At 37.5% G+C, this 25,170-nt stretch overlaps 1 protein-coding gene across 4 annotated transcripts in view; it reads right to left on the bottom strand.

Moving 5' to 3' along the window:
• LOC120420007 (uncharacterized) overlaps positions 1–25,170 on the bottom strand; it is a 133,512-nt gene that overhangs the window by 50,858 nt on the left and 57,484 nt on the right. For all 4 annotated transcript variants that reach the window (XM_039582911.2, XM_052709730.1, XM_039582909.2 and 1 more), the window contains exon 4: positions 14,195–14,368. In XM_039582911.2, the coding sequence (XP_039438845.1) occupies positions 14,195–14,368 (174 nt within the window). The remainder of the gene's footprint in view (positions 1–14,194; positions 14,369–25,170) is intronic.

Below are 25,170 nucleotides of genomic sequence, written 5' to 3'. Positions count from 1 at the left end.
TTATTGAAGTTAAATTTAATATTTGGCCGTTTTGAAATGCTAGTCTTGATTCCAAAATTTTCAAGATAATTTTTTAGGAGATCCATAATTTTTAAAAGTGGAAAATCTGACCATTAGTTCTCGAGTTATCAGTCATCAAATAACGAGGGCTTATTGAGTAACACTGAGAAAAAATATGTTTCTTTGTTTTTTTTTATCTTATCAAAGGCTATGTAAACAAAGTTCAAAAAGCTCAATGTAGAGAATTTTCTCAATTTTTTTTTTGAAAATATGGGCAATTAAAAAAAATGAGAAACTGCACAGCAAAAAATCCGATGGTAAAATCGCATGCAAAAGCATGCACATCACCTTTGTGAGCAAAAGCATGTAATATTGTATGAGAAAACGTGTACACAAAAAGCATGTACAAAAGAAAAATAAATAAATTTTGCACACCCCAAAAATAACATCAATCTGTTGAGAGTCATATCCAGATTACCAAGTCCACGCCCCAACCGTCTCGGCTATCTCACCGTCTTGAACAATGTGTCCAACGCTGATGTAGCAGTAGGTTTCCCGTACGTCATATACTGAATTACCTGTATACGTTGTATGGGGAACGTACAGCTACATCGGTGTTGATCCAACTTATTTCACAGCGGCGAGATAGCCGAGATGGTTGGGGCGCGGACTTGGTAATCTGGATATGACTCTCAACAGATTGATGTTATTTTTGGGGTGTGCAAAATTTATTTATTTTTCTTTTGTACATGCTTTTTGTGTACACGTTTTCTCATACAATATTACATGCTTTTGCTCACAAAGGTGATGTGCATGCTTTTGCATGCGATTTTACACAGAATTTTTTTACTGTGGCGACTGCGACCAACAAAAAAGTGTACAAAAAATGGATATAACTGGAAAACGGTGTACTTTATCTGAATTTCACTTTGGTACTTTTTGATGGAAAACTTCATATAACATTGAAAACTGAAGCCAGAAGAAAATATTGGCCTTTTTTATACAACTATTTAAAAAAAAAAATCGCGACTTGGTTTTAGCTTATTCTGTAAATTTAAAGAAAATGGCATTTTTTACATTTTTTTTAAATACCTACAAAAAGCTATTTAAAAAATCAGAAACAAATTTCCTTGCAGCGATGGAATAATCATCATCAAAAGAAAATCATTGGACGTTCATCAAGAGAAAAAATCCGAAGGGAGCATGGCTCACCTCTCTCAAGCACGAAAGATCGGTAAAAGGAATAAAAAAAAATCATCATCTTGATTATTCGGCGGAACATCTTTTTCACTACTACACTTGCAGGTGTAACGTCACACGTCGAAAAATGACCTGTCACATTTTGTAAATGGGCAATGTGTGTAAACAAAGTGAAATAAATATTTTTGAGTGGTGCTGACAAGGAAATTCACAAAAAATCATCAGCAGATTGATTTTCTTGGAGAATTTCAGGAGCGATTTTCTTTTGCGTGATTTGCCTCCTCTCTCTTTCGCGGGTGAAGAAAGTTCGCAAGCGAAATTGATTTTTTCGCGATTATTCCATCCCTGTTTCCTTGTATCATTTTTTTCGGTATAGTTCTCATTCATACTTATAATTTTACCTAAAACAGCAAACCGATAAAAAAATGCCTCAAAAGATTTTTTTTAAATTTTCAAAATGCCATGGACAAACTGATGATGCAAAATGGCCTCTTTGGCACTCAAAAAAAAAAATCAACCAGATTGTTTTTTTAAAAAAAAAGGTCACATTTCGCAGAGAATTGCTCCGATACGTGTTTAATTATTTAAAAATTTTAAGCCTTCCAACTGGTTTGTCAGTGCTTTTTCCGTGACGTTACAACTTGTAAAGAATTTACAATGTTAAAGTTTTTTTAAAATAGTTTTAACTCAGGCAAGTACAAATTCTATAAAAGCAACAAGGTAAGTCTTTGTACGCTAAACATTATTAACAGAATTTTGCCTTGAATGCACTTACGATAACAAAGAACAAAATCAAATAATTGTTCGTGTGTAAAAACTGCCAAAAAATTTTTTTCTCCGATTTCTATTACCAAACATAATAAAATTGACATCCTTCATTCTTATGAAAACAAATTTCTAATATTTTTCCAAGTTTTTTAAAGTTTCATGAGGTTTCATAAAAGGATAAAGGGACAAATAAATGAATTATTCTCAAAATTATTACTTTCAATGTTGAAAACTTCAGGAATCGATTTTTTACTTTCAGAAGATTTTCTAACGTTTGTTTCTGGAATGTTAAATCGAATTGTAGGCGCTCGATTTCGCAAAACCGTCCAAATAATTGGATCAGGACTGTATTTCTATTTGTGAAATAAAATTCGCTGCACGCGCAAAAAAAATGGGTTAATCGGAAGCGCTGAGCCATCAAAACAACAACCAAAGTGACATAATCACTCCGTAAACCGTATCAATATTCCACAGCAAACTCCACGTTGAGCACTCTCTCATGAAACCCGATTTAAATCAAAATAAATAGATCGATTTCCAGTGTTTCGTACGCCGCACAGACGTCTAACTTGCACCGCGCAAAGCTTTCACCAGTCTTGTCTTGGACGGGGCTGCAATTGTTATGCGAATTCGATACCATTGCGCGGTGTTTCGTCGTCTGAGGCGCATTATTTATACCTCATTGACAACCACAGTCGACGGTAGCGCGCATTTCGCACGGATTGCCTTCCGAATGGCTTCCTGTCTACACGGCGGCGTGGCTCGGCTCTACTATACAAATGGCCTAATGCAGACCGACCTGCGTGTTTTGTTGTGCGGCACACCGCATAAATTCAGCTCAGTTACCGCACCAACCCCATCCAACTGCTCGCGAGCGCATCACTTCCAAGTCACGTTCCAGTTTCGCCATGCTTTGCCGCTTCGGAATACTCTCTTCAGCGGACTCTTTACATTTCATTACCCCTCTCCGGTGCACCAGCTTTCGATAAAAGTCGCTGATGTAATGTGCCGAATTTCGTTAAACAACCCGACGAAACCAATCTGCAAAGTCCCACTCCGCACAGCACAGCTATTATTATCCACAGAGTTCGGAAATTTTCCTAATGCAAAAAAAAAATTAATCTTTGTTTTCCAATTCCGCATGCATGCGTACATGTGGGCACGGCGAACAACAAACGAAACCTCCTCTCAGACGACGAATGCACCACATACCGCAGAGTCGAGTCGAGTGAAATTGTTTTCGCGTAACAGCTCGAATTAAGTGCGATCACGCGCACTCAGAGTTAAATCAAGCTTAAAGCTTGGCTTTTTTTTGTCGTTTCGTGGCCGGAATTGTGAAAAGTAAAATCTTGACCCACTTTGTATTGCAATGTTAACGCCCTTTGGCAAAATTTGGGTTTGAGCTCTGAATTTTACCCAGTAATGGATTGGAAAATGAGCCCAGGGCGAAATTCGTGAAATATTTGGCTCGGACTAAATGCAAAGCTTTTTCCATGATTTTGAAGCAACAAACAGTTTCGGTGTAATACCTATTCGGCGAAATGTCCATTCGGCAAACGACTTTCGGTTAAATGTATCATACTATTTTTTAGCGGCTTTGCTTGAATTTTACGAAAAAATAAACCAAAGCTAAACACAAGATTTCGGGAGCCTGAGATGCGTTGCGAACTTTATTTTGTAAACTGAATATTTTAGATCAAGTTGGTTTAAATTCAACATTTGACCGTAACTAACACAAACTTCAACTTTTAGGACCACCCTAGCGTAAGTCACCCTAATGGCCAAACAAAAAAAAAATACGGGTCTAATTATTTTAGCCAAGGAACCCCCAGAGTTTTTTTTTCGGTTTGTGCCCTTTTAAAATGGAATTGCTGTTATACTATAATACATTTTGCATGCTTTTTTTTTTTTATTAAAATGTTATTCCAATTTTTCGTTTCTCTCTGAAAACTTTGAATGTATATTGTTTGAAGATAAGGGAAAATTTCATTTGATTTTCAAATTAAAGTTTCGAAAATACTTTTAACTCGAAAGATGAGATAATTTTACAAATATTTTTTTGATATTGAAATCAAAATACTCAATATGTTAGAAGGATTAAAATATTGAATGTTTCTTAAAAAATATTGAATGTTTCTTAAAAAACATTTTCAAAAAATTTAAAAACCGAATATAAATTTTTAAATTAAAAAATAATGCTCAAATCTGACTGGGTTTCAAAAAAAAAATATGTTTGCACTTTTTTTGTCATGAATTAAGGCCATGGCAAATTTAATTTCAAGTTATTGTTCCTCAGAAAATCAGGGGCAAAAAAAAGCCAAAAATTGTAATTGCTATTGAAAAAAAAAAAAAAAAACAGTGTACAGTCAACTGGGGCGAACCGGGACTACAGTCTGAATGAAGACAGCAGTTTTCAGAACACTTAAAAGCATGAATTTTGGAAACGATGCTATTTTTATTTGTTCTTTGTCTGTTCTTTCCGAAACCAGTCAGAAATATCCATATTTTGAGCAGCGACCAGGCTAAAACAGCAGTCACAATTCACCCCATGTGTTCCGATTCGCCGGCCCAGATGACGGTACAAATGTTTGTTAACTATTCACATACAGTATACAGTGTTTATAACGTTTTTGTATGTATTTTTAATCAAATAGGGCACTTTTAGACATTTTGCAATTTTTTGCAATTTTTAAAAACCTTATGAAAAATTTATAGATTTTTTGATATTTTGCAATTTTTTGTTAGTTGCATACTTTCAATAATGTATAAAGCATTTAGTGATACTTTCGCTTTTTTTTTTGAAATTGGGCTTTAAATTTGTAATTTATGTTATTTTATTTTTTATATATAATTTGTTTTCATTCGAATTTAGCAGTTCTACTGCAGGATGTTGCATTTGTATTGAAGAACCTTATACATGAACTAAATTTCTCTGCGTGTAAAAGGCCTCTGGGTGTAAAATAAATTTTGCATTATTTTATGAAATTCATTACACCCTGAAATATGTAGCCCATCAGTACGGGAAACCTACTTGACCGAAATGTCACGCTCATATATGCGTTTATCCTTACATCTTTCCATCGGTCTGATGGCCGAGTGGGCTAAGGCGCCAGAATCTATGACATTTCCCCGAAACCCACATTCCCGAAAAGACATTTCCCCGAATGTCACATCTCCGAAAAGACACTTTCCCGAAATGTCATTTACCCGAAAATCATTTCCCCGAACAATCCATTTCCCCGAATGGCCACATCCCCGAATGGCGACTTCCCCTAAAAACCATTTTCCCGAATGGCCACTTCCCCTAATTTTCCACATCCCTGAAAATCATTTTCCCGAATGACCATATCCCCGAACGGCCATTTCCCCGAACGCCACTTCCCCGAACCCGGTCAGGCGGGCATGCCCGTTGCCCAGAACCGCGCGCGCGGTTCTGGGCAACGGGCATACCCGCCTGACCGGGTTCGGGGAAGTAGCGATCGATGAAGTATCATTCACAATTAAACGTTCAAAAAATTCCGAGATTTTTTTTTCAAGCATTTTATTCCAGCTTCACTTAAATTTTGGACATTTTCCAAGTTTGCGGAGTTAAGACTTTGAACTCCGGAATCTGAGATTTAGTTACTCCAACTGCCTTTCAAAAAGAACTGACTCCACCGAATCCAACAAAAACTCCGACTATGACAAATGATGTAGAGAATGAGAACATCTTGAACGGAGTACATATTTATGATGAACAAATCTAAATGGCAGCGTTCCGCTTAATACAGTTGCCTATTTTTCACAATTCGTCGCTGTCGTGCTCGCTTGTCGTACGTCGAATTTGAGCCAAATTGAGTTAAGAACGCCATTTTGTGCAGCTCACAATGCCTCATCTTTTGACCTACACAGAAACCCTAAATTCGATTTGAGTCCTGAGATATTCAATAAAAACCGACCCGGAAAATTGATGTAAGTGCGACAACTGGATTTCAGGTCAGAATGCGTTTGACACAAGTAAGAGCTCGACTACCGTAAACATTTGTAAGGGACTATCCACAAACCACGTGGACACTTTTTCCCCTCCCCCTCATGGACAATTGTCCATGCAGAAAAAAAAAATCGTATGGAGCGTGGACAATCGCCATACGCCCCCCACCCCAAAAGTGTCCACGTGGTTTATGGATGGTCCCTGAATATAGCTCGGGACCTCGGCAACCAAATTTAACCAAAGTTCAGGACAAAGCACAAATTGGTCAACCAAACAAATCGTGTTTGTTATTGTTTTCATTGCGTGCTCTATTTTTCGTTTATTCAAGGTCAAACATTAAAACGTGTTTTTCTCGGAACGTCAAAAACGACATACGACAAGATAGCAAGACAGCGTCGATTTGATACATTGATCATTTCGCAAAAAAATACATTTAGTTGAAAATCAAAATACAGTCCAGAATCCTTACCACGTGGATACCGTTTTTGAAAATTGTCCTTTGCTGATAATTGCCCATACAAAAAATTTTTTTTTTTGCGGGCGTGGATGGATACCCCGCATTCTTTAAGTGTCCGCGTGGTTTATAAATTGCCTTCTACGGTTATTTGTTTTTTTTTTCATATTTAAAAACACTAGTAGGAAAATTTAATATTAAGGTTTATTTAATTTTTATATCTAGGTTATCATCAGGAACAATTTAATTTTTGGGGAAGTTACCAGGGTATATGTAAATTCGGGAAAACGACAGTTCGGGTAAATGACATTCGGGGATATGGAATTTTCGGGAAAATGATTTGGGGGGATGTGGAATTTTCGTGAAAATGATTTTCGGGGACGTGGAATTTTCGGGAAAATGATTTTCGGGGATGTGGAATTTTCGGGGAAATGATTTTCGGGGATATGGGATTCGGGAAAGTGGGATTCGGGGATAAGGGATAAAACCAGGCGCCAGTCCTTACTGTTGGTGCTGGGTTTGAATCCCGTCGGTTACAACTTTTTTTTTTGTGTTTGAAAAAATTGTACATGTAGTGTTTAATATTAAGTGTTTTTTTGACGAAGCTGGTGTGCATGCTTTTGCATTCGATTTTAACATCGGATTTTTTGCTGTGTCTTGAAATAAAAAAAAAACAATTTCGCTAAAAGGTGAACAATTGCATACCCCAGAATTCCCGACTTTTCCCGGTTTCCCGATAACACCCCTTCCCTCAAACAAGACGAAAACTCAAATATGAAGATTTTTGGTCTAAATTAAGTATTTTGTATTGCCTCGCACCATCCTTCTCTAAGTTTTTTTTGTGTCCAAATACCACATTTTCAATTTTTTTCAATTTCAATTAGTGTTTTTATTAGAATTAAGCAGTTCTGTTCCAGCATGTTACATTTGCAATTCAGAGATTTGGAGAACCTTTCAAATGAGATCAATTTACAAGCCTTTGCAGGGAGGGTAGGGGAGTTTGGGGTAATATGGACAGTGGGGGTAATTTGGACACCCCTTTAAAAATCACCCTTTCTTCGGATATAAAGTGAAAACGGCAATTTAAGTGATAAGGCTAGAATTAGTAATGGCCTAGGAGTATGGACAAACTTAAAAAGTTAGGATATGTTAAGTAGTTTTGGTATAATATGTAAAAGTTTCCAATGGCCGGTTGGCACTGCCTTAAGTTCTAATATTCGAGGGTTGGGAAATAAGGTTTTGCAGGGATTACATGGCTAAAAAGTGAACAATTTTTGTTTCAGGGGGTTGCTTGGACGATGCCTGAGATATGTACGTATACATTTTGTGCATTTTATCCATTTTTATCACCAAAATTTAAATTTTTGATTGGACATGCTATGGGGGTAATTTGGACCTGGCTTGTGGGGTAATTTGGACATACCTGAAAGTCTACCTGTGAGGCAAAAAAAAATTAGCTTTCATGGTTTGTTGAGTTTTTACAGGGATTTAGATAAATTTAGAGGGATTTAAATTTCAAAACACTCAAAAAGGAATGTGAGCAATAAGAACATTCACAAAACCCCTATTTTTTAATTTAGATTAATTTATTTCAATATTCGAATTGATGAAAATCTGATTACTGCACATTTGGCATTTAAATAGACTCTAATGTTGATTGTTTTTAATTAATTTCTTTGACATTTCAAAATTCTATGCTGGTTTACAATAATATTTAAATTTGAAGGGCTACAAAACGTAAAATGAAAAAAAAATATAGTTTCAGGTTAATCAGTTCTAAATAAAGATTTGTTTAGATAAATCTAAACCTTACCTTAATAACTAAAAACTATACTTGTGCCTAATCTAGAATCAATGTTTAAATCATTTCAGAATGAGTTATTAAATTATGTATACTACACTGAACTATTTGTTATCTTCTTATTGAATTATAGTTCTATCACAAAATCATTTCACCCTTGATGAAATATTGTTAGCAAAAAAACACTTAAAAATATAAAGCAATTACAAAACCAGGTTGAAGGATAAAAAACATGCTCAAAAAATGAAATGTTAAATTTATTCTTCAACATGTGTCCAAATTACCCCACAAAAGGTGTCCATATTACTCCACAAGGTATGTCCATATTACCCCACAAGGCATGTCCAAATTACCCCATAGGGGTGTTCATATTACCCCCACACAAAAATGTGGGGGTAATTTGGACACCTTTTCATTTTTGCGATAAAAATGGGTTTTTCATCAAAATTTATCGAAATGAATGACATTTTTCCATCAAATATGGTCTCTATTATCCTCTGGTGTCATCCACATTCCTTTAAAATATCCATACAGCCCGTGGCACAGCAATTTCCTTAGAATGTCCAAATTACCCCACCCTCCCCTACATATTTCTACGTTTAGATTTTGCTAGCTGAGTGCTCTTTTAGGGAACATAAATTTTGAGAAAAAAAACCTAGATAAAACCACATTTTAAGAAGTTAAACATGAAACTTTTTAATATCTTTATTTTGTGAAATATGACAAAAATTAATAGTACTTTTTTACATGCAGCATTTTTTAAGCACCAACCCCATCAAATCGGCGCTTAGTTGACCAGTATTACATTCAAGCTATCACATTGGATGTATCCAGTAATCCGAAGCAATTGCATGATACATTCTGAAACGGATATAACATGGCTTTAGGGAAGCCGCAGAGAAGGGTTTATTCATGGAATCCACCGATGTTACGGTTTGATAAGCCCCTCGCGGCCATCGAATTAATTGTCAATTTATTAGCAGTATAATTCAATCAGACAGCATCCCCACTAATCTTCTGATCTACGTTTGTTGGGGCCAACTGCAGACATGCTGGCTTGTCAGAATTGCTAATTTCTTACCTTGGAATGTTGGTATCATTTCTGATTTGACTTTTGATACATTTTACTTCTACTAATTAAGTTAAGATCTGTGAAAATTCTATATTTTTTTAGACTCAGTGTTTATTACAGAACTCTGAACAAATAAAAAATATAAAAGAAAACTATAAAAACTGGGGGTGTAAGAATTCTATTGTTGACATTTAAACTGGTTTCGTGTAATATTAAATACTACAAATATATTTCGAAAAGATCTGCTAACAAAGCGACCACCCACGACCACACACCCGCAACCCGAGCTTCACCTTCGTACGATTATCTCACACTTGAAGTGCGATAATAAAAGCCATAAAAATAATGACTCCCCTGATTGCTCTTGTGACGGAAGTATGTCCGCTGTCAGCTGGCCTCGGTTGTTGGTATTTTTATTTTGTAGATATGCTTTGTTTTTGTTTCGCGCTACCGAAGTACCTACACTTGAATAATGCACTTTACACGTGACACAGACAGACGCTGAACAAAAGGTACAAACCAGAGCGAACTGAACAGCAATAAAAAAAAGCTAACCACCCAAACGGACAAATATGAACCGTAAATGTATGTACACGCGTTTGCTGTGTTTAAACAGTATGGAACTCTCTAAACATAAACGATTACCTTTGTCGCTTTGCTTATTTTTTCGAGAGTTCGAGAAGAAAAGTGTGGAGTTTGATTAACCACACTAATTACATGAATGCTTATAACTTTTTAAATAAAATTAATCTGAAAAAAAATATTCAAATGCAAGATTCCTTTTTAAAGAGCTTGCTTTGCATTCAGGCCTACATTTTCCGCCACAATAGTTTGCTGCCCCAAGTACACGGAAAACGACTGCTCAGCAACAATCCGGCTTAACCCAATGTCGGTCTCTGTTTGATTGTCATTCCGTAAAGTTTGGCACGTTTTATTGTGCGTGTAACAAGCACACGATTTATGTCCATCGTTACGTGAGTTAAACCCCGATGCTTTCTGTTGTTGTTGTTTTGTACTTTCAAGCACGTACCTGGGCTCCCACTGTTTAACTTCACCGTTTGTGGTCGTACTTTTGGACAATTACACGATCCGAAATGTTACGGTCACAAAGTGTGCCATTTGCCATTTTTTTCGTGTAACTCTGGGCCATAAACCACCGCTTCTATTCGACCGGGAAAATGGTGAAAATTGTGGTTAAGCACGCGTTGTAGTGCAGCAATAATAGCAACCGAAACATCAACAGTAACAGCAACAACAGTATGTTACATAAATTAAACATGAAGCGCGTTTTGATTAATGCTGTATTCAATCATGGCGCATCGAAAATTGTGCAATGTTGAGTGTGTGAGCACTCTTTCTCCGGACCATGGGCTGCACGCGTACACCTTCGCACAGTAAAATATGTAATTGTAATTTTACATGTAAATTGATGTAAAATGCATTACGTCATATCCATGTTAGAATAGCATGCTTAGGTAATTATAATACTAGTTTGACTCACTCAAGATCAGTATGACTTTCCAAAATGATGAATTGTTAAATCAGACCTGACTTAAAAATTTAATATTTACAGTGCATGCATGTAAGCTTTCACATCAGAGTTGCCGCTACCGTCGCCGCCACCACCACATGGAAGTGGAAGAACTGCCTCTAAGCAATGATGATTTCTGTGCTGACTTGACTTGAATGGTAAATAAATTAGGAATGAAAAACCACTCGACTTGAATGGTAAATAAATTAGGAATGAAAAACCATTGCATTACAAGTTTTTATGAGCATCTAAGTATCGAATGTGACAAATCCGTAAAAATAAGCCATTTTGTATCATTACTTTTCCATAAGGTTAGTACGAGCAAGGTGCACGTTTGCAACACGTTTCGACGAAAAAAAAATAATCATATGGGTCATTCTCCGCCAACTCACACAGCAGTTGCCCCGACCCCTCTTCGATTTGCGTGAAACTTTGCTCTAAGGGGTTATTTTGGTTCCTGATCACGAATCCGAGGTCCATTTTTCGATATTTCGTGACGGTGGGGCGGTACGACCCCTTTCATTTTTCTGGTTTTTTACTAAGACACGTTTTTTAGTGATTTGTAGCTCGCAACCGTGAAGAGATAGAAATTTGGTGTCAAAGGGACTTTTGTGTAAAATTAGACGCCCGATTTGATGGCGTACTCAAAATTCCGAAAAAAACGTATTTTTCATCAAAAAAAGTTAAAAAATAGTTTTAAAATCGCTGCCATTTCCCGTTACTCAACTGTCAAAAATCGTGAGACATGTCATTTTATGGGAAATTTAATGTACTTTTCGAATCTGAAATAACCCAGAAGGGTCATTTTTTCATTTAGAACAAAATTTTTCATTTTAAAATTACGTGTTTTTTCTAACTTTGCAGGGTTACATTTTAGAGTGTAACAATGTTCTACAAAGTTGTAGAGCAGACAAAAACAAAAATTTTGATATATAGACATAAGGGGTTTGCATGTATTCTTCACGAGTTATCAGAATTTTACAAAAAAGTTTTTTGAAAAAGTTATGATTTTGACCATTTTTGACCAGTTTTTCGAATTTTTAACCCCTAAAACTCAATCGTGTGCTTTTGAAAGTATTTTTTTCGGAAAGCTCAGCTAATTTTGCATAAGAATGACCCCTTGGACGATTGTTGTGACTCAGGGACTCAGGGACCAAAATTACCCCTTAGAGCAAAGTTTCACGAAAATCGAAGAGGGGTCGGGGCAACTTTTTCCGATTTCGTGTGAGTTGGTGGAGAATTATCCATAAACCTTGCAATGCACTGAAAATTACAAACGTTTGATCAATTTTATATTCGATATCATAATATTGAAAATCCAGAAATGCCTCATGAGGCCGATTATCAATATGCAGAGTCTCGAAATGTCGAAAAATATCGAATATTCAATATTTAAAAAAGAAATACACTTTAGAAATTCTAAAATTAAAGTATGAAACCTGAAGAAAAATCTAATTCAAGAATCCATTTTTAAATTCAAAAAAAATCAAACTTCAATTTTATTTCTGAAATTTAGCAATTCAAAAATAAAGATATTCAAAAAACCAAATATAAAAAAAATTGAAGACCCAGAAACTTAAAAAAAATCAATTAGAAAATTTAAAAAATTAAATGTTCTAAAGATCAAATAAATAAATAAATATGAATATTATAAATTCAAAAGATTTAACAATTACAAATTTCATCGAATCACGTTTTTTTTTCTTTCAAAATTTGGGTCTCCTAATTAAAATAAGACTCTAAAAATACTCCAAAGTCATCTTATTTTATGTAATCTATGTGACGAAAAGAATGCGCAACTTTGTTGACCACGTTCCTTCCGAGCTCCGTACTTAGCTTCATACAAATTGGGCATATGAATGTTCAACACCTTGAGAAAGGGATTTTCTGATCGATTTGGTATCTTCGGCAAAGTTGTAGATTAGGACATTTCTGTTTGTAAATTTTATTTGAAGATCTCCCCCCTTTCATTTTTTCCCGACAAATTATGGATTTTTGGAACATTCAACAAAAATAAACAGAGCAGTGTTTTCCTTGGTTCAATATAACATGATTCAGAGATTCAATATAACTGATCCAATCCTTAGTCAAGATGAAAACTACCGAATCTATTGTTGGACTTCTCTTGCCCAGTTTCCCCGTGTACAAAGGCCAAATACCAACAGGTTAAAATTGACTACCTTAATTAAATCACCTCAACTCAATCAGATTTCGATGAGCACAACGATGACATGAAAGTTGGCCAAATTAATTAGCGAATAACTCGATTGTCAACCACAAATCGGGTTAAATCAACCTCCAACCATCAGCGCACCATCAGCTACTGTGTACACCTGCGATAGAGGAGAGACCACCCCCGGGTAAACTTTCCACTCCCGTGTTGTCACCCGGCACCATAATCGGATTGCACAATCTGAGCTTCACAGCAGCAGATTGATGACTCTCTACCGCTGTGCAGTGGATCATCGAGAGTTTGCACTTGCATCGAACTTTCAAGGCGGTGTCTCTTCTCTCGTCTGGCGTTACCACCATCCAAACTGATTTCCAAAAGCATTTCTTGTCTTCTCGGTTTAAGATGCACAAGCAAGCAGGCAAGCAGAGCTCTTAAGGATTGCTGATGGTGTTGCTATTTCAGGCATAAAACCAGATTAACAGGCGTAATGTAATGTGTGTTTTCACTGGCGTTCAACACGACATGTCTGGGCGCCGTTTGAGGCGTACGGTAGCGTTGGCTCTACTCTACCCTACAGCTCAGCCTGAATGTGATCACATTATCGATTGAACGGCGAGCATCATCAGCTGCCATCACCTTCTGCGAGGAGAGGAACCACAGAGTGTGTGTCTGTATTACGGAGTAGATTGGATACTTGTTGTTTGAAGAAGCTCGACTTCATCATCGACGAGCAGTCGAGAGATGCCGGTTTGGTGAAACTTGAAGACAACGGTTTAGGTTTCTGACGCCGTGCTTCAGTTGAGCTGTCCAGCGAATGCGATTCGCTAATGTTCAATCATCCAACAGCTATCGTCGACATCGAGTCCCGGTTCTGAAAGTGCGCGCACTTGGGCACGGATCACGGAGTATTCTTGCGGCGTGATAGTTTGCAAACCCAGATGAAACACTGTTTGATTTGCATTTCAATCAGCCACTTCTTTCGCTGCTGCACAGAACAAAAACGTCAGTAATTTTACTTGAAATCACATGTAAATTTGTTTGTTGATTCATGTAAATATTCATTGTCAAGGTTGACGAGATAAACTTGACCCAGCTGATCCAAGTCACACGCAAAGCCACATTCTTTTTCGCTGTGCAAAAAAAGCGGACAACTTCACGGAATGGAGCCATCAGCCGACTCGCTTCAAGGATTGTTATGCAAATTGGTTTCCGCGCGCACACTTACCTTGCTATCCCTACTAGTCTTGTTTCTCATACTGGATTTGCCGTTGATCACAATGTTGGCGTTCGCGAACTCGACGTCACAGGGCGACGGCGGCCCCATGGCCCACGAGTCGTCCGGGTCGGTCGAGGTCTCGAGCGTGAGGTCGCCCAGCACCACGAAGCCGGACTCGCCGGGCTGGAATGAAGAGATGGAAAGAAGAAACTTGTTAGTTGTTGTTTATGCTGGGGGTAACGCAGCATGGCTGAGCATGGATTGTTTTCTGAAGGGTTATTGTCGATTGATTTATTGCTTTGCAAAAGTTCTGTGTTTTTCTTTCTCGGATATGCTTGGAATGATATCAGCTTGATTTAATTCCTGAGATACATATTAAGAATTGTTGCACAATTAATTGCACAGCAAAAAAAAAATAGTAATTCAGCTGTGTGTAAAAGGCCTGCCGTAGAAAATTGTAAGATTTGTTTGATCAAATTGCATGTAACATCACACGCAGAAACATGTAGCCCATATCGGCTACTGTCCTGCCCACTCCTCAACGGCCTGATAGCTGAGCGGGTAAAGGCGAAGTATTCGGTTTGATTCCGTAGATTTCATTAATTTTTGTGTGCTGCACATTCAGTGTTTAATATTAGGTAACTCTTTAACAAAGGTGATGCGAATGCTTTTGCATGCGATTTTGCCAATAGATTTTTGCTGTGTACAATTGGGTTTGTTGAAATCCTTAATTTTTAATTTTGTATTTATTTGAAAATTTATTTACAATATTTCCAAATAAACCATATTAATTTTTTCGTTCTGTGAAACGACTTTTATTTGAAAAAAAAAGAAACCTTTTTAATCGATTCCTTATACTAAAACATTTTGTATAAGCACATTTGTATTGAAGTTCGAAAATCTCTATAGACGAATCCAGTTTGAAATGGCCGCTAGGTGGCCAATGGTGTTAGAAATGACAGCTTTCATGTATTTGAATATGGGAGCTCAGGAAAACTCAATTTTTAAGCAATAAAATGATTATTTATGATAAAAGTATTGATTGATTAGGTGCACAAAATGTGTCTAGAATATTATTAAAATAAAAACTTTTCGAAAAATTTGCAATCGAGATAAGTACACCATTCGATTCAGTAGGAATTTTGGGCACCAAAAATGTATAGTTTTCATATGTTAAGTATTTTATTTTAACACTGGAACGCCCAACGCATGTCAAACTTACACGGACGCCCAAGCCTTCCAAAAAAGGTGGAACGGTAACTTCAACTCGCTGGTTCTCGGGCATTACTCAACCAATCGGGACGATTCTTGTTTCCAGTGATTTGTAAGAATGTCTAGATGATCTTAAAATTTTGCAGAACTTGATTTGATCAAATTTGTAATTTCTGCGACCGAAAACATCGTTCCACCTTTTTCTAAAACGACTGCCTCCGCGTAATTTTTGGCGAATTTTTTTTACACGCGAAAAAAAAAGTTGGAACGATGTTTTTGATAGCAAAAATTACAGATTTGATCAAATTAAGTTCTGCAAAGTTCTAGAATCATCTAGACATCCTAACAAATCACTGGAAAGAAGAATCATCTTGATTGGTTGAGTTATGCCCGAGAACCAGCGAGTTGAAGTTACCGTTCCAACTTTTTTGGAGCCTTGGGCGTTGGAATGTTAAAAGAAAATTAACAAAAAGTATGAAAATCGAGACATTTAGTATGGGAGCTGTCAAATCTCTCACCATCAAAAAGCAGCGTTGAGCTTTCGCTGGATTTGTCTATCTTGAGAAGGGATTTTCTTATCGATATAGTATCTTTAGCAATGTGCAAATTGATTAAAAATAGAGCAAGGAAAAAGCAATTTTGTATTTCACTTTTTATTACAAACTAGTAAGCTAAGCTCTTTTAAAATATTACTTGTGATTTTAGAACTTCGTAAATATGTTTTTCAAAGAGATGAGAAAACTTTACAAGGTTTCATACAAACTGAGAACTGAGAAACTGAGATCAAAATTTTCCTAGCTAGCAATTTTTTTAAAGAATAAACAATATTTATGAACTTTAAAAAATACATTTTTTAAAGTAAATTCAAATGTATTTTTCAAAGTCCAACAAAAAAAATTTACTAATAGATACTAATTCGATCAGAAAATCCCTTCTCAAGATACAACTTTTCGGGCGTTTTCATAGCCCATTTGTTTGGATAGCTTCCAAGTTTGTATGGAGAAACCAATTTTGAAAAATGGCTTATTTATTTGGACATATGAGTGAATTTTCACGATTTCGCGGACAGCGTGAAATTTTACAATTTTCTGAAATCAATGCATAAAAATAAAATTATTCAACAAATCGATGCCTCTGTGCTTTCTTATGCTTACTAGATAATAAAACCAGCTATTTCAAAATTGCTTTAAATTATTTTTTTTTAAATTGACGTTACAAGTATGTTGTGACAAGTTTTTGAAAGACTGCTAAATTTTTTTTTCAAGTGAATTAATTTAATTTTAATTTTATATCACTTTCATAGTAAAAATTTTACTATTATTTTATTTTGTTTTTTTTTTTTATTTTGTAGGCAAAATTACAAAATAAATTTGAGTATTAAAACTTGGTTTATTCAAGATTGAATGAATTTTGCTTGATAATATTATTTTTTATTTAAAAATATCAGGCATATTTGGAATATTTTATGATTTTTCCCGTAAAATTTCCACGATTTTCAAATATTTGGGTTAATGGTCCTGTGGAAATCGGAATTGTTAAAGATTTATCTACTCATTTGTTATCGATTGAATGTATTTTTATTTTTAAACTTCAAAGAATATTTATGTTGGTCTTTAAAACTCTTTTAGACAAGACTGTGGATTTTTAGTAATGACTTTGAGTTAGATAGAATGTAAAATATATAAAAAAGAATTGGTTTAGTGAATACTGTTTTGCTTTTAAAATATAATATGTTGAGGAAAAATGCACAAATAATTATCATGCGCTTGCCCGTTCATTTTTTCGAATCTATCTATTTTGATTCTGTTTTATTATCATTAAATAAGATCAAACTTTTATTTACTTACTGCTACTATAATAAGTCAGTTATACACATTTCTTTTTAAATCTTTGCTTTAGTTCTATTCGATACACAATGTCATACTTATGACAAAGAAGTTTTAAAAAAAGATGAAAGATGAAGGAAAATTAAAGTTGTTTTAAAATCTATGAAAAATAAAGTATAAAACGAACTTTCTGTAATTAATTTTTTTTTAAATGTTATTTCATCGATTTTTATGTTCCGCAAAATTTGATGTTTTGGAATTAAGTTCCCTGTGAAAATTCCTGTTTTTTTAGCGTAAAAAATCACTAAGTCTAGACATAGCTAATCAATGGACATAGTTTCATACAAATACAAAAAATAACTAAAACGTCGATTTCTGAAAATGTTGAAAATTATACAGATATAACAATAACCAAATTTAAATTGTTTTTTTTAAAGGTTCTATGCGCCATGGGTTTGCTATGCTGATAGTACCTTATTAAAAATTACTCTGGGATTATAAAAAACGGAATCGACGTAACACCTTATAATGTAGCCTCTTAAACCGGTTTCGTCAACGGATCCACAGGCGTGTATCGTTCTTTTTGCGACAAGACTCCGCCTCCCGGGTCTCCTAAGTGTGAAGGTATGGCACGGGGAGAGGGCACCGAATACCTATATTAACACTTAGAATTTTTTGCGTCTGCCTCGGGATTCGAAGCGGCGACCTCTGGATTGTGAGTCCAGTGCGCGGTCCGATTGATCCACACAGGCAGACAACGTGGGATTTCTGGGATCTGGGATTATAAGAGTATGATAAAATTAAAGAAACCTTGTTTTAAACACAAAAATTTTCTCAAGCCAAAGAACTTGATCAGAATTCTGATATTTTGATGTAAAATATGAAATTTAAAATGCCAGACTCAATTAATAAATACTGAAGCCAACAGAGTCACAAAATGATAAATACAGAACCTTCAATCATCTTAATTCATCGAACATTTACAAACACGGTTCAACTGGCCAAGGCAATCCAACAATCGACGTTATGATTTGTCATTCTGACTAATAAATTGTAAGAACTAAAAAAAAAAAGACTAAATCAGCTTAACAAAATCTTTCTTACAACCATTTTTTAAATATTTGCTTGTCTTTAATTTCTTAAACATTCTTAACCCTCTACCGCCCAAATTTTTTTTTCGAAATTTTTTATTTTTCCCGTTTTCAGGAGGTCATTTTGAGCAACTTTTGTTCTACGAAAAACTTTACTTCTCTTGTTTTATGTTTTTCTTGTTTCATTTTTAGTATTTTAATTTGCATTTATCTTGTTTAGTTTATGTTTGTTTTTGGTAGTATTTGGCCTATTCTACCACCTAATATGATTACCTTTTTCCTATCTAATTTTTTCACGTTTTTACAGTCACTTTTTCGATTTTTTGCTTGTTTTTCACATTTTCTGCTATAGAATGGCACCATCATCATTTAAATTGTAGAAAAAAGCGTAGAAGCATAGTCTGGGACACTAGAAAAATTACTGCATACTTCTTTTTACATAAAATATAGGAAATGTTAGTAAAAAACACTGCCAAAGTTGACCCCTAAAAAAATGACATTTTTAAAAACATTGGCAAAGTCACATAAAACAAGTAAAACTTCCAACCCATAAATTTTCTAAAATTTTAAGAGTTCTTCTTTCCAATGCTTTTTAAAGATCAAAAATTGGTTGAAAAATGGATTTTTGGCGATTTTTTAAATCGAAGCCCGTCTAAAGGCGAGGTTGGGTTGTAGAGGGTTAAAGGCATTAAACCGTAAAAATATATTTGCAACATTTTTTTAAACTATACGAAACATTTACAATACATCTGCGTTGCACGTATTTCTCCAAGATGCAACTCAGCCCGTCCATTTTAACTATCCAAACCGCCGCCATTGCCATCAATTTGCCACCATAACCATATCGTCGGCAATCCATCCCGAACCACTTAAGGAAAAGGTTCTCCGTACATCGAGCGGACACTCGTATAAAAATAAATTGTAATTTATTGAAAATGCAAATAGCACCGCACACGACCGACCGACGTCGCGCCATCTACAGCAAATTTCTTCTGAGTCACGTCGTCGCCGCTGACCATATGGTGCAGAAATCAACACCCACGCCAACGTTGGCCCCAACTAGATGGCCTGGACACAGCTTCACAGAATTGGTCTGTTGGAGATTATGGCCTACGACGTCGCCATCGCCGCCTCGAACGCCGCACCAACTTGAAAGTAATTCGCTAAGGTCTTCAATTCCGAAATGGATTTGACATTTGGCGGCAACACGATTTCAAGCGAGAATTGCTGCTGCTGGGTATCCGAAGGTTGACGAATGATATTTGTCGATCGATGCAACACGTGGCCAATTTGCAAAGTGCAAGCCACAGAAACAGCTCGTCACGATCGAACTGCAGGGCCCCGCAAGGGATGTGTCCCAACGTTGGCACCATTTGGGAGAAGAATTCTCGGGTGATGTTCTGTCTATAGAACTTCGGGCAAATGGTATTATGATTTATGGTATCGTGGAACAGGGTGACTTTGAATCGACTACACTCTTTTTTATTAAATGTTTCTTTGGATTTGTGAAAGAATTGTGAAAGAATTCAAACTTCAACATCAAAATTAATCGAAATAGCTATATGCTACGGTACTAAGGCGCCATTGCATTGTTTTCCATCGTCCTAAAAAGGCTCTTGGCAGAAAACCTGTCGTGGATTAGCCAACCCCTAATAAAGCTGCCACCTCATGCCAATTGCATACCGCTTGCGGTGCCAGCCGCAGAAGCAACAGAGTTCTTGAAGGTATTTACTTTTACCCATTGAATGGATCTCCACACCGCCAACGTTGTCTACCCAGGGTCTACGGAAAGAGAAAACACACCCTCTTTGGCGGTTGGGTGTTCTTGGGGCCAGACCCACCCCACTTCTTTACAACCGTTCCTAACGAAGGAACTTCACGACTGCCACGACGTCAACATGGAAATGGAAGACAATTGTGCACGGCTCATTTAAAATGCAAATCTTGGCCCGGCTCACATATCTTAAGCGGTCGTCGCTGGATTTTTTCTTCTGTTGTTGTGGCAACTGCCAAACGTCAAGGTCGCAGAAAAGTGATGGAAAACGATGCATTTGAGGGGGCTTGAGGAGAATTCAAGACTACCAATCCCCCGAGAACAAGCTTGCCAAACCTCTTTTTCTGATGATAGCTAATCTGACATGAACAACGATGTTTATGACGGTTTAGCTACTTTGTTGTATAGAGTTTACTTTAAAGGCGGTTGATGCAACCTAAACGTTTTTGAGTTGAGCAATTCCCTAAGAAATCGGCTGATTTCGACAATTTTTCTTTTTTATTTGGCTCAAACTTGGGTGGGGCCTTCCCTATGACCAAAGAAGCCACTTTGTGTCATTACGTAAATATTCGAAAATCTGTAACTTTTGAAGGAATTCTCTGATCGACTTGGTGTCTTCGGCAAAAAAAATAGGTACACGAAAAAAATGGCCGATTTTTAAATTAACTATTTTTCACAAGAAATCAATTTCCCAAAATCCGTATGTTTTAATTTTTGAATTTTTTGATATGTTTTTGGGGACGAAAAATCGCAACTTTTGAGCCATAGAGAAGTATGAACAAAAATGTTGCCACCGAGCTATAATTTTTTGAAAAATTGTGTCTTTTTCTAAGAGAAATTTTTGTCAAAAAAAAAACCATTCAATATTACGCCCATTTGAAATGTTAATCTTAATTCAAATATTTTTTTCAAAAAAATCATAAAATTTTACAAAAGTTTCATTTTTTTACATTGAAAATTGGACCATTAGTGATCGAGATGTTGGCATTAGAAAATGTGGGAATGTTTGGATAAAACTTTAAAAGCATCAATTCTTGTTTCTTTTTCTTTTATTCGCTGTATTACAACAACCCGAGGTAGAATCTTCAGTGTCTCTTAAACAAATTTATTGGAAATTTTCTGAACTTTTCGAACAACACATTTCCAGGAATGAACAATCATGGAAACTATTTTAAAAATGGATAATTCTCTACCAACTCACACGAAATCGGGAATAGTGGCTCCGACCCCTCTTTAATTTGCGTGAAACTTTGTCCTAAGGGGTAACTTTTGTCCCTGATCACGAATCCGAGGTCCGTTTTTTGATATCTCGTGACGGAAAAAAGAGGAGTTTTTCAATAATTTACAGCCTGGAACGGTGTTGAGATAGAAATTTTGTGTCCAAGGGACTTTTATGTAAAATTAAACGCCCGATTCAATGGCGTACTCAGAATTCCGAAAAAAAACATTTTTTTCATCGAAAAAAAACACTAAAAAAGATTTTAAAAAACTCCCATTTTCCGTTACTCGACTGTAAAAAATTAATGTACTTTTCGAATCTACATTGTCCCAGAAGGGTCATTTTTTCATCAAAAAAAAAAAAAATCATTTTAAAATTTCGTATTTTTTCTAACTTTGCAGGGTTAATTTTTAGAGTGTAACAATATTCTACAAAATTGTAGAGCAGACAATTAGAAAAATTTTGATATATAAACATAAGGGGTTTGCTTATAAACATCACGAGTTATCGCGATTTTACGAAAAAAAAGTTTTGAAAAAGTTACTTTTTGCGTTTCTCTTTGTTTCGTCGTCCGTGTTTGTCGCGGGTGACCATAAACGGCCATGATCAACGACGACCAAATTTTCAAAACTTTTTTTCGTAAAATCGCGATAGCTTGTGATTTTTATCAGCAAACCACTTATGTTTACATATCATTTTTTTTGTAATTGGCTTCTCTACAACTTTGTGAAACATTGTAACACTCTAAAAAATAACCCTGCAAAGTTAGAAAAAACAAGAAATTTTAAAATGAAAAATATTGTTTTAAATGAAAAAATTACCCTTCTGGGTCAATGTAGATTCGAAAAGAACATTAAATTTCCCTCAAAATGACATGTTCTAAAAAATTTTACATTTGAGTAACGGAAAATGGGAGAGTTTTTAAAACTTTTTTAGTGTTTTTTTTTGACAAAGAACTTTGTCCTAAGGTTTCTATACGTGGTGTCAATCCAAAATTTTCGCGAAGCGAAAACGTTACGTGACGAATTCCCCTCTCGGCAAATTTCCCCTCTTTTTGGTGCACGCTGGTTGGTTGAACAAACGTTTCCCAATCAGTCAATATAGAGACGTGAGATTGATGTATCTAAAATCACCCCCACTCTACCTCATAATTTTCGGATCGTCGACGGGCAACAAGCGAATAAGGAGGTATAGGAGAATGGGTGCAAAAAGGCGGGGCATATGTCCCCGACCTAAATCAACAAAAAGCGGCTCGGTCAGTCCCGAAAATTCATTCTGTTGCTGGACGTCGACGAGAACACATCAGGAGCAGATGGCCTGGTGGCACGTTTGCAGACGGCCTGGAGGCCCGGGAGCAGACAGCCTGGAGGCATGGACACGCCAAGACATGCCAGCCGGCATGAGCGGGAATTGGAATTGGCCACCACTTGGAGTGGCCGGAGTCCCCGGCGGGTGTTCCGATGGGGGGACATTTGCCGAACCATAAGAGTTGGGGCAATATGGGTATCAAACTTTAGGGTTTTTGATACTGGACATGAAATTTGACATTTCGGCAGTAGTGGCCACAATCCGGAGTGGCTGGAGGCCCCGGGGATGTTCCGGTGGGGGGACATTTGCCGAACCATAAGAGTTGGGGCAATATGGGTATCAAACTTTAGGGTTTTTGATACTGGACATGAAATTTGACATTTTGGCAGTAGTGGCCTCTACCTGGAGTGGCCGGAGGCCCCGGGGATGTTCCGATGGGGGGACATTTGCCGAACCATAAGAGTTGGGGCAATATGGGTATCAAACTTTAAGGTTGTTGATACTGGACATGAAATTTGACATTTCAGCAGTAGTGGCCACCACCTGGAGTGGCCGGAGGCCCCGGGGATGTTCCGATGGGGGGACATTTGCCGAACCATAAGAGTTGGGGCAATATGGGTATCAAACTTTAGGGTTTTTGATACTGGACATGAAATTTGACATTTCAGCAGTAGTGGCCACAATCCGGAGTGGCTGGAGGCCCCGGGGATGTTCCGGTGGGGGGACATTTGCCGAACCATAAGAGTTGGGGCAATATGGGTATCAAACTTTAGGGTTTTTGATACTGGACATGAAATTTGACATTTCAGCAGTAGTGGCCACCACCTGGAGTGGCCGGAGGCCCCGGGGATGTTCCGATGGGGGGACATTTGCCGAACCATAAGAGTTGGGGCAATATGGGTATCAAACTTTAGGGTTTTTGATACTGGACATGAAATTTGACATTTTGGTAGTAGTGGCCACCACCTGGAGTGGCCGGAGGCCCCGGGGATGTTCCGATGGGGGGACATTTGCCGAACCATAAGAGTTGGGGCAATATGGGTATCAAACTTTAGGGTTTTTGATACTGGACATGAAATTTGACATTTCGGCAGTAGTGGCCACAATCCGGAGTGGCTGGAGGCCCCGGGGATGTTCCGGTGGGGGGACATTTGCCGAACCATAAGAGTTGGGGCAATATGGGTATCAAACTTTAGGGTTTTTGATACTGGACATGAAATTTGACATTTTGGCAGTAGTGGCCTCTACCTGGAGTGGCCGGAGGCCCCGGGGATGTTCCGATGGGGGGACATTTGCCGAACCATAAGAGTTGGGGCAATATGGGTATCAAACTTTAAGGTTGTTGATACTGGACATGAAATTTGACATTTCAGCAGTAGTGGCCACCACCTGGAGTGGCCGGAGGCCCCGGGGATGTTCCGATGGGGGGACATTTGCCGAACCATAAGAGTTGGGGCAATATGGGTATCAAACTTTAGGGTTTTTGATACTGGACATGAAATTTGACATTTCAGCAGTAGTGGCCACCACCTGGAGTGGCCGGAGGCCCCGGGGATGTTCCGATGGGGGGACATTTGCCGAACCATAAGAGTTGGGGCAATATGGGTATCAAACTTTAGGGTTTTTGATACTGGACATGAAATTTTACATTTCGGCAGTAGTGGCCACAATCCGGAGTGGCTGGAGGCCCCGGGGATGTTCCGGTGGGGGGACATTTGCCGAACCATAAGAGTTGGGGCAATATGGGTATCAAACTTTAGGGTTTTTGATACTGGACATGAAATTTGACATTTTGGTAGTAGTGGCCACCACCTGGAGTGGCCGGAGGCCCCGGGGATGTTCCGATGGGGGGACATTTGCCGAACCATAAGAGTTGGGGCAATATGGGTATCAAACTTTAGGGTTTTTGATACTGGACATGAAATTTGACATTTCGGCAGTAGTGGCCACAATCCGGAGTGGCTGGAGGCCCCGGGGATGTTCCGGTGGGGGGACATTTGCCGAACCATAAGAGTTGGGGCAATATGGGTATCAAACTTTAGGGTTTTTGATACTGGACATGAAATTTGACATTTTGGCAGTAGTGGCCTCTACCTGGAGTGGCCGGAGGCCCCGGGGATGTTCCGATGGGGGGACATTTGCCGAACCATAAGAGTTGGGGCAATATGGGTATCAAACTTTAGGGTTTTTGATACTGGACATGAAATTTGACATTTCAGCAGTAGTGGCCACCACCTGGAATGGCCGGAGGCCCCGGGGATGTTCCGATGGGGGGACATTTGCCGAACCATAAGAGTTGGGGCAATATGGGTATCAAACTTTAGGGTTTTTGATACTGGACATGAAATTTGACATTTTGGTAGTAGTGGCCACCACCTGGAGTGGCCGGAGGCCCCGGGGATGTTCCGATGGGGGGACATTTGCCGAACCATAAGAGTTGGGGCAATATGGGTATCAAACATTAAATTTTTTGATACTGGACATGAAATTTGACATTTCGGCAGTAGTGGCCACAATCCGGAGTGGCTGGAGGCCCCGGGGATGTTCCGATGGGG

Source organism: Culex pipiens, chromosome 3 (assembly GCF_016801865.2).
Source record: "Culex pipiens pallens isolate TS chromosome 3, TS_CPP_V2, whole genome shotgun sequence".
NCBI classification, from domain to species: Eukaryota; Metazoa; Arthropoda; class Insecta; order Diptera; family Culicidae; genus Culex; species Culex pipiens.
The sequence above is the reverse complement of the archived record's forward strand: the minus strand, read 5'-3'. Positions and strand labels throughout refer to the sequence as shown.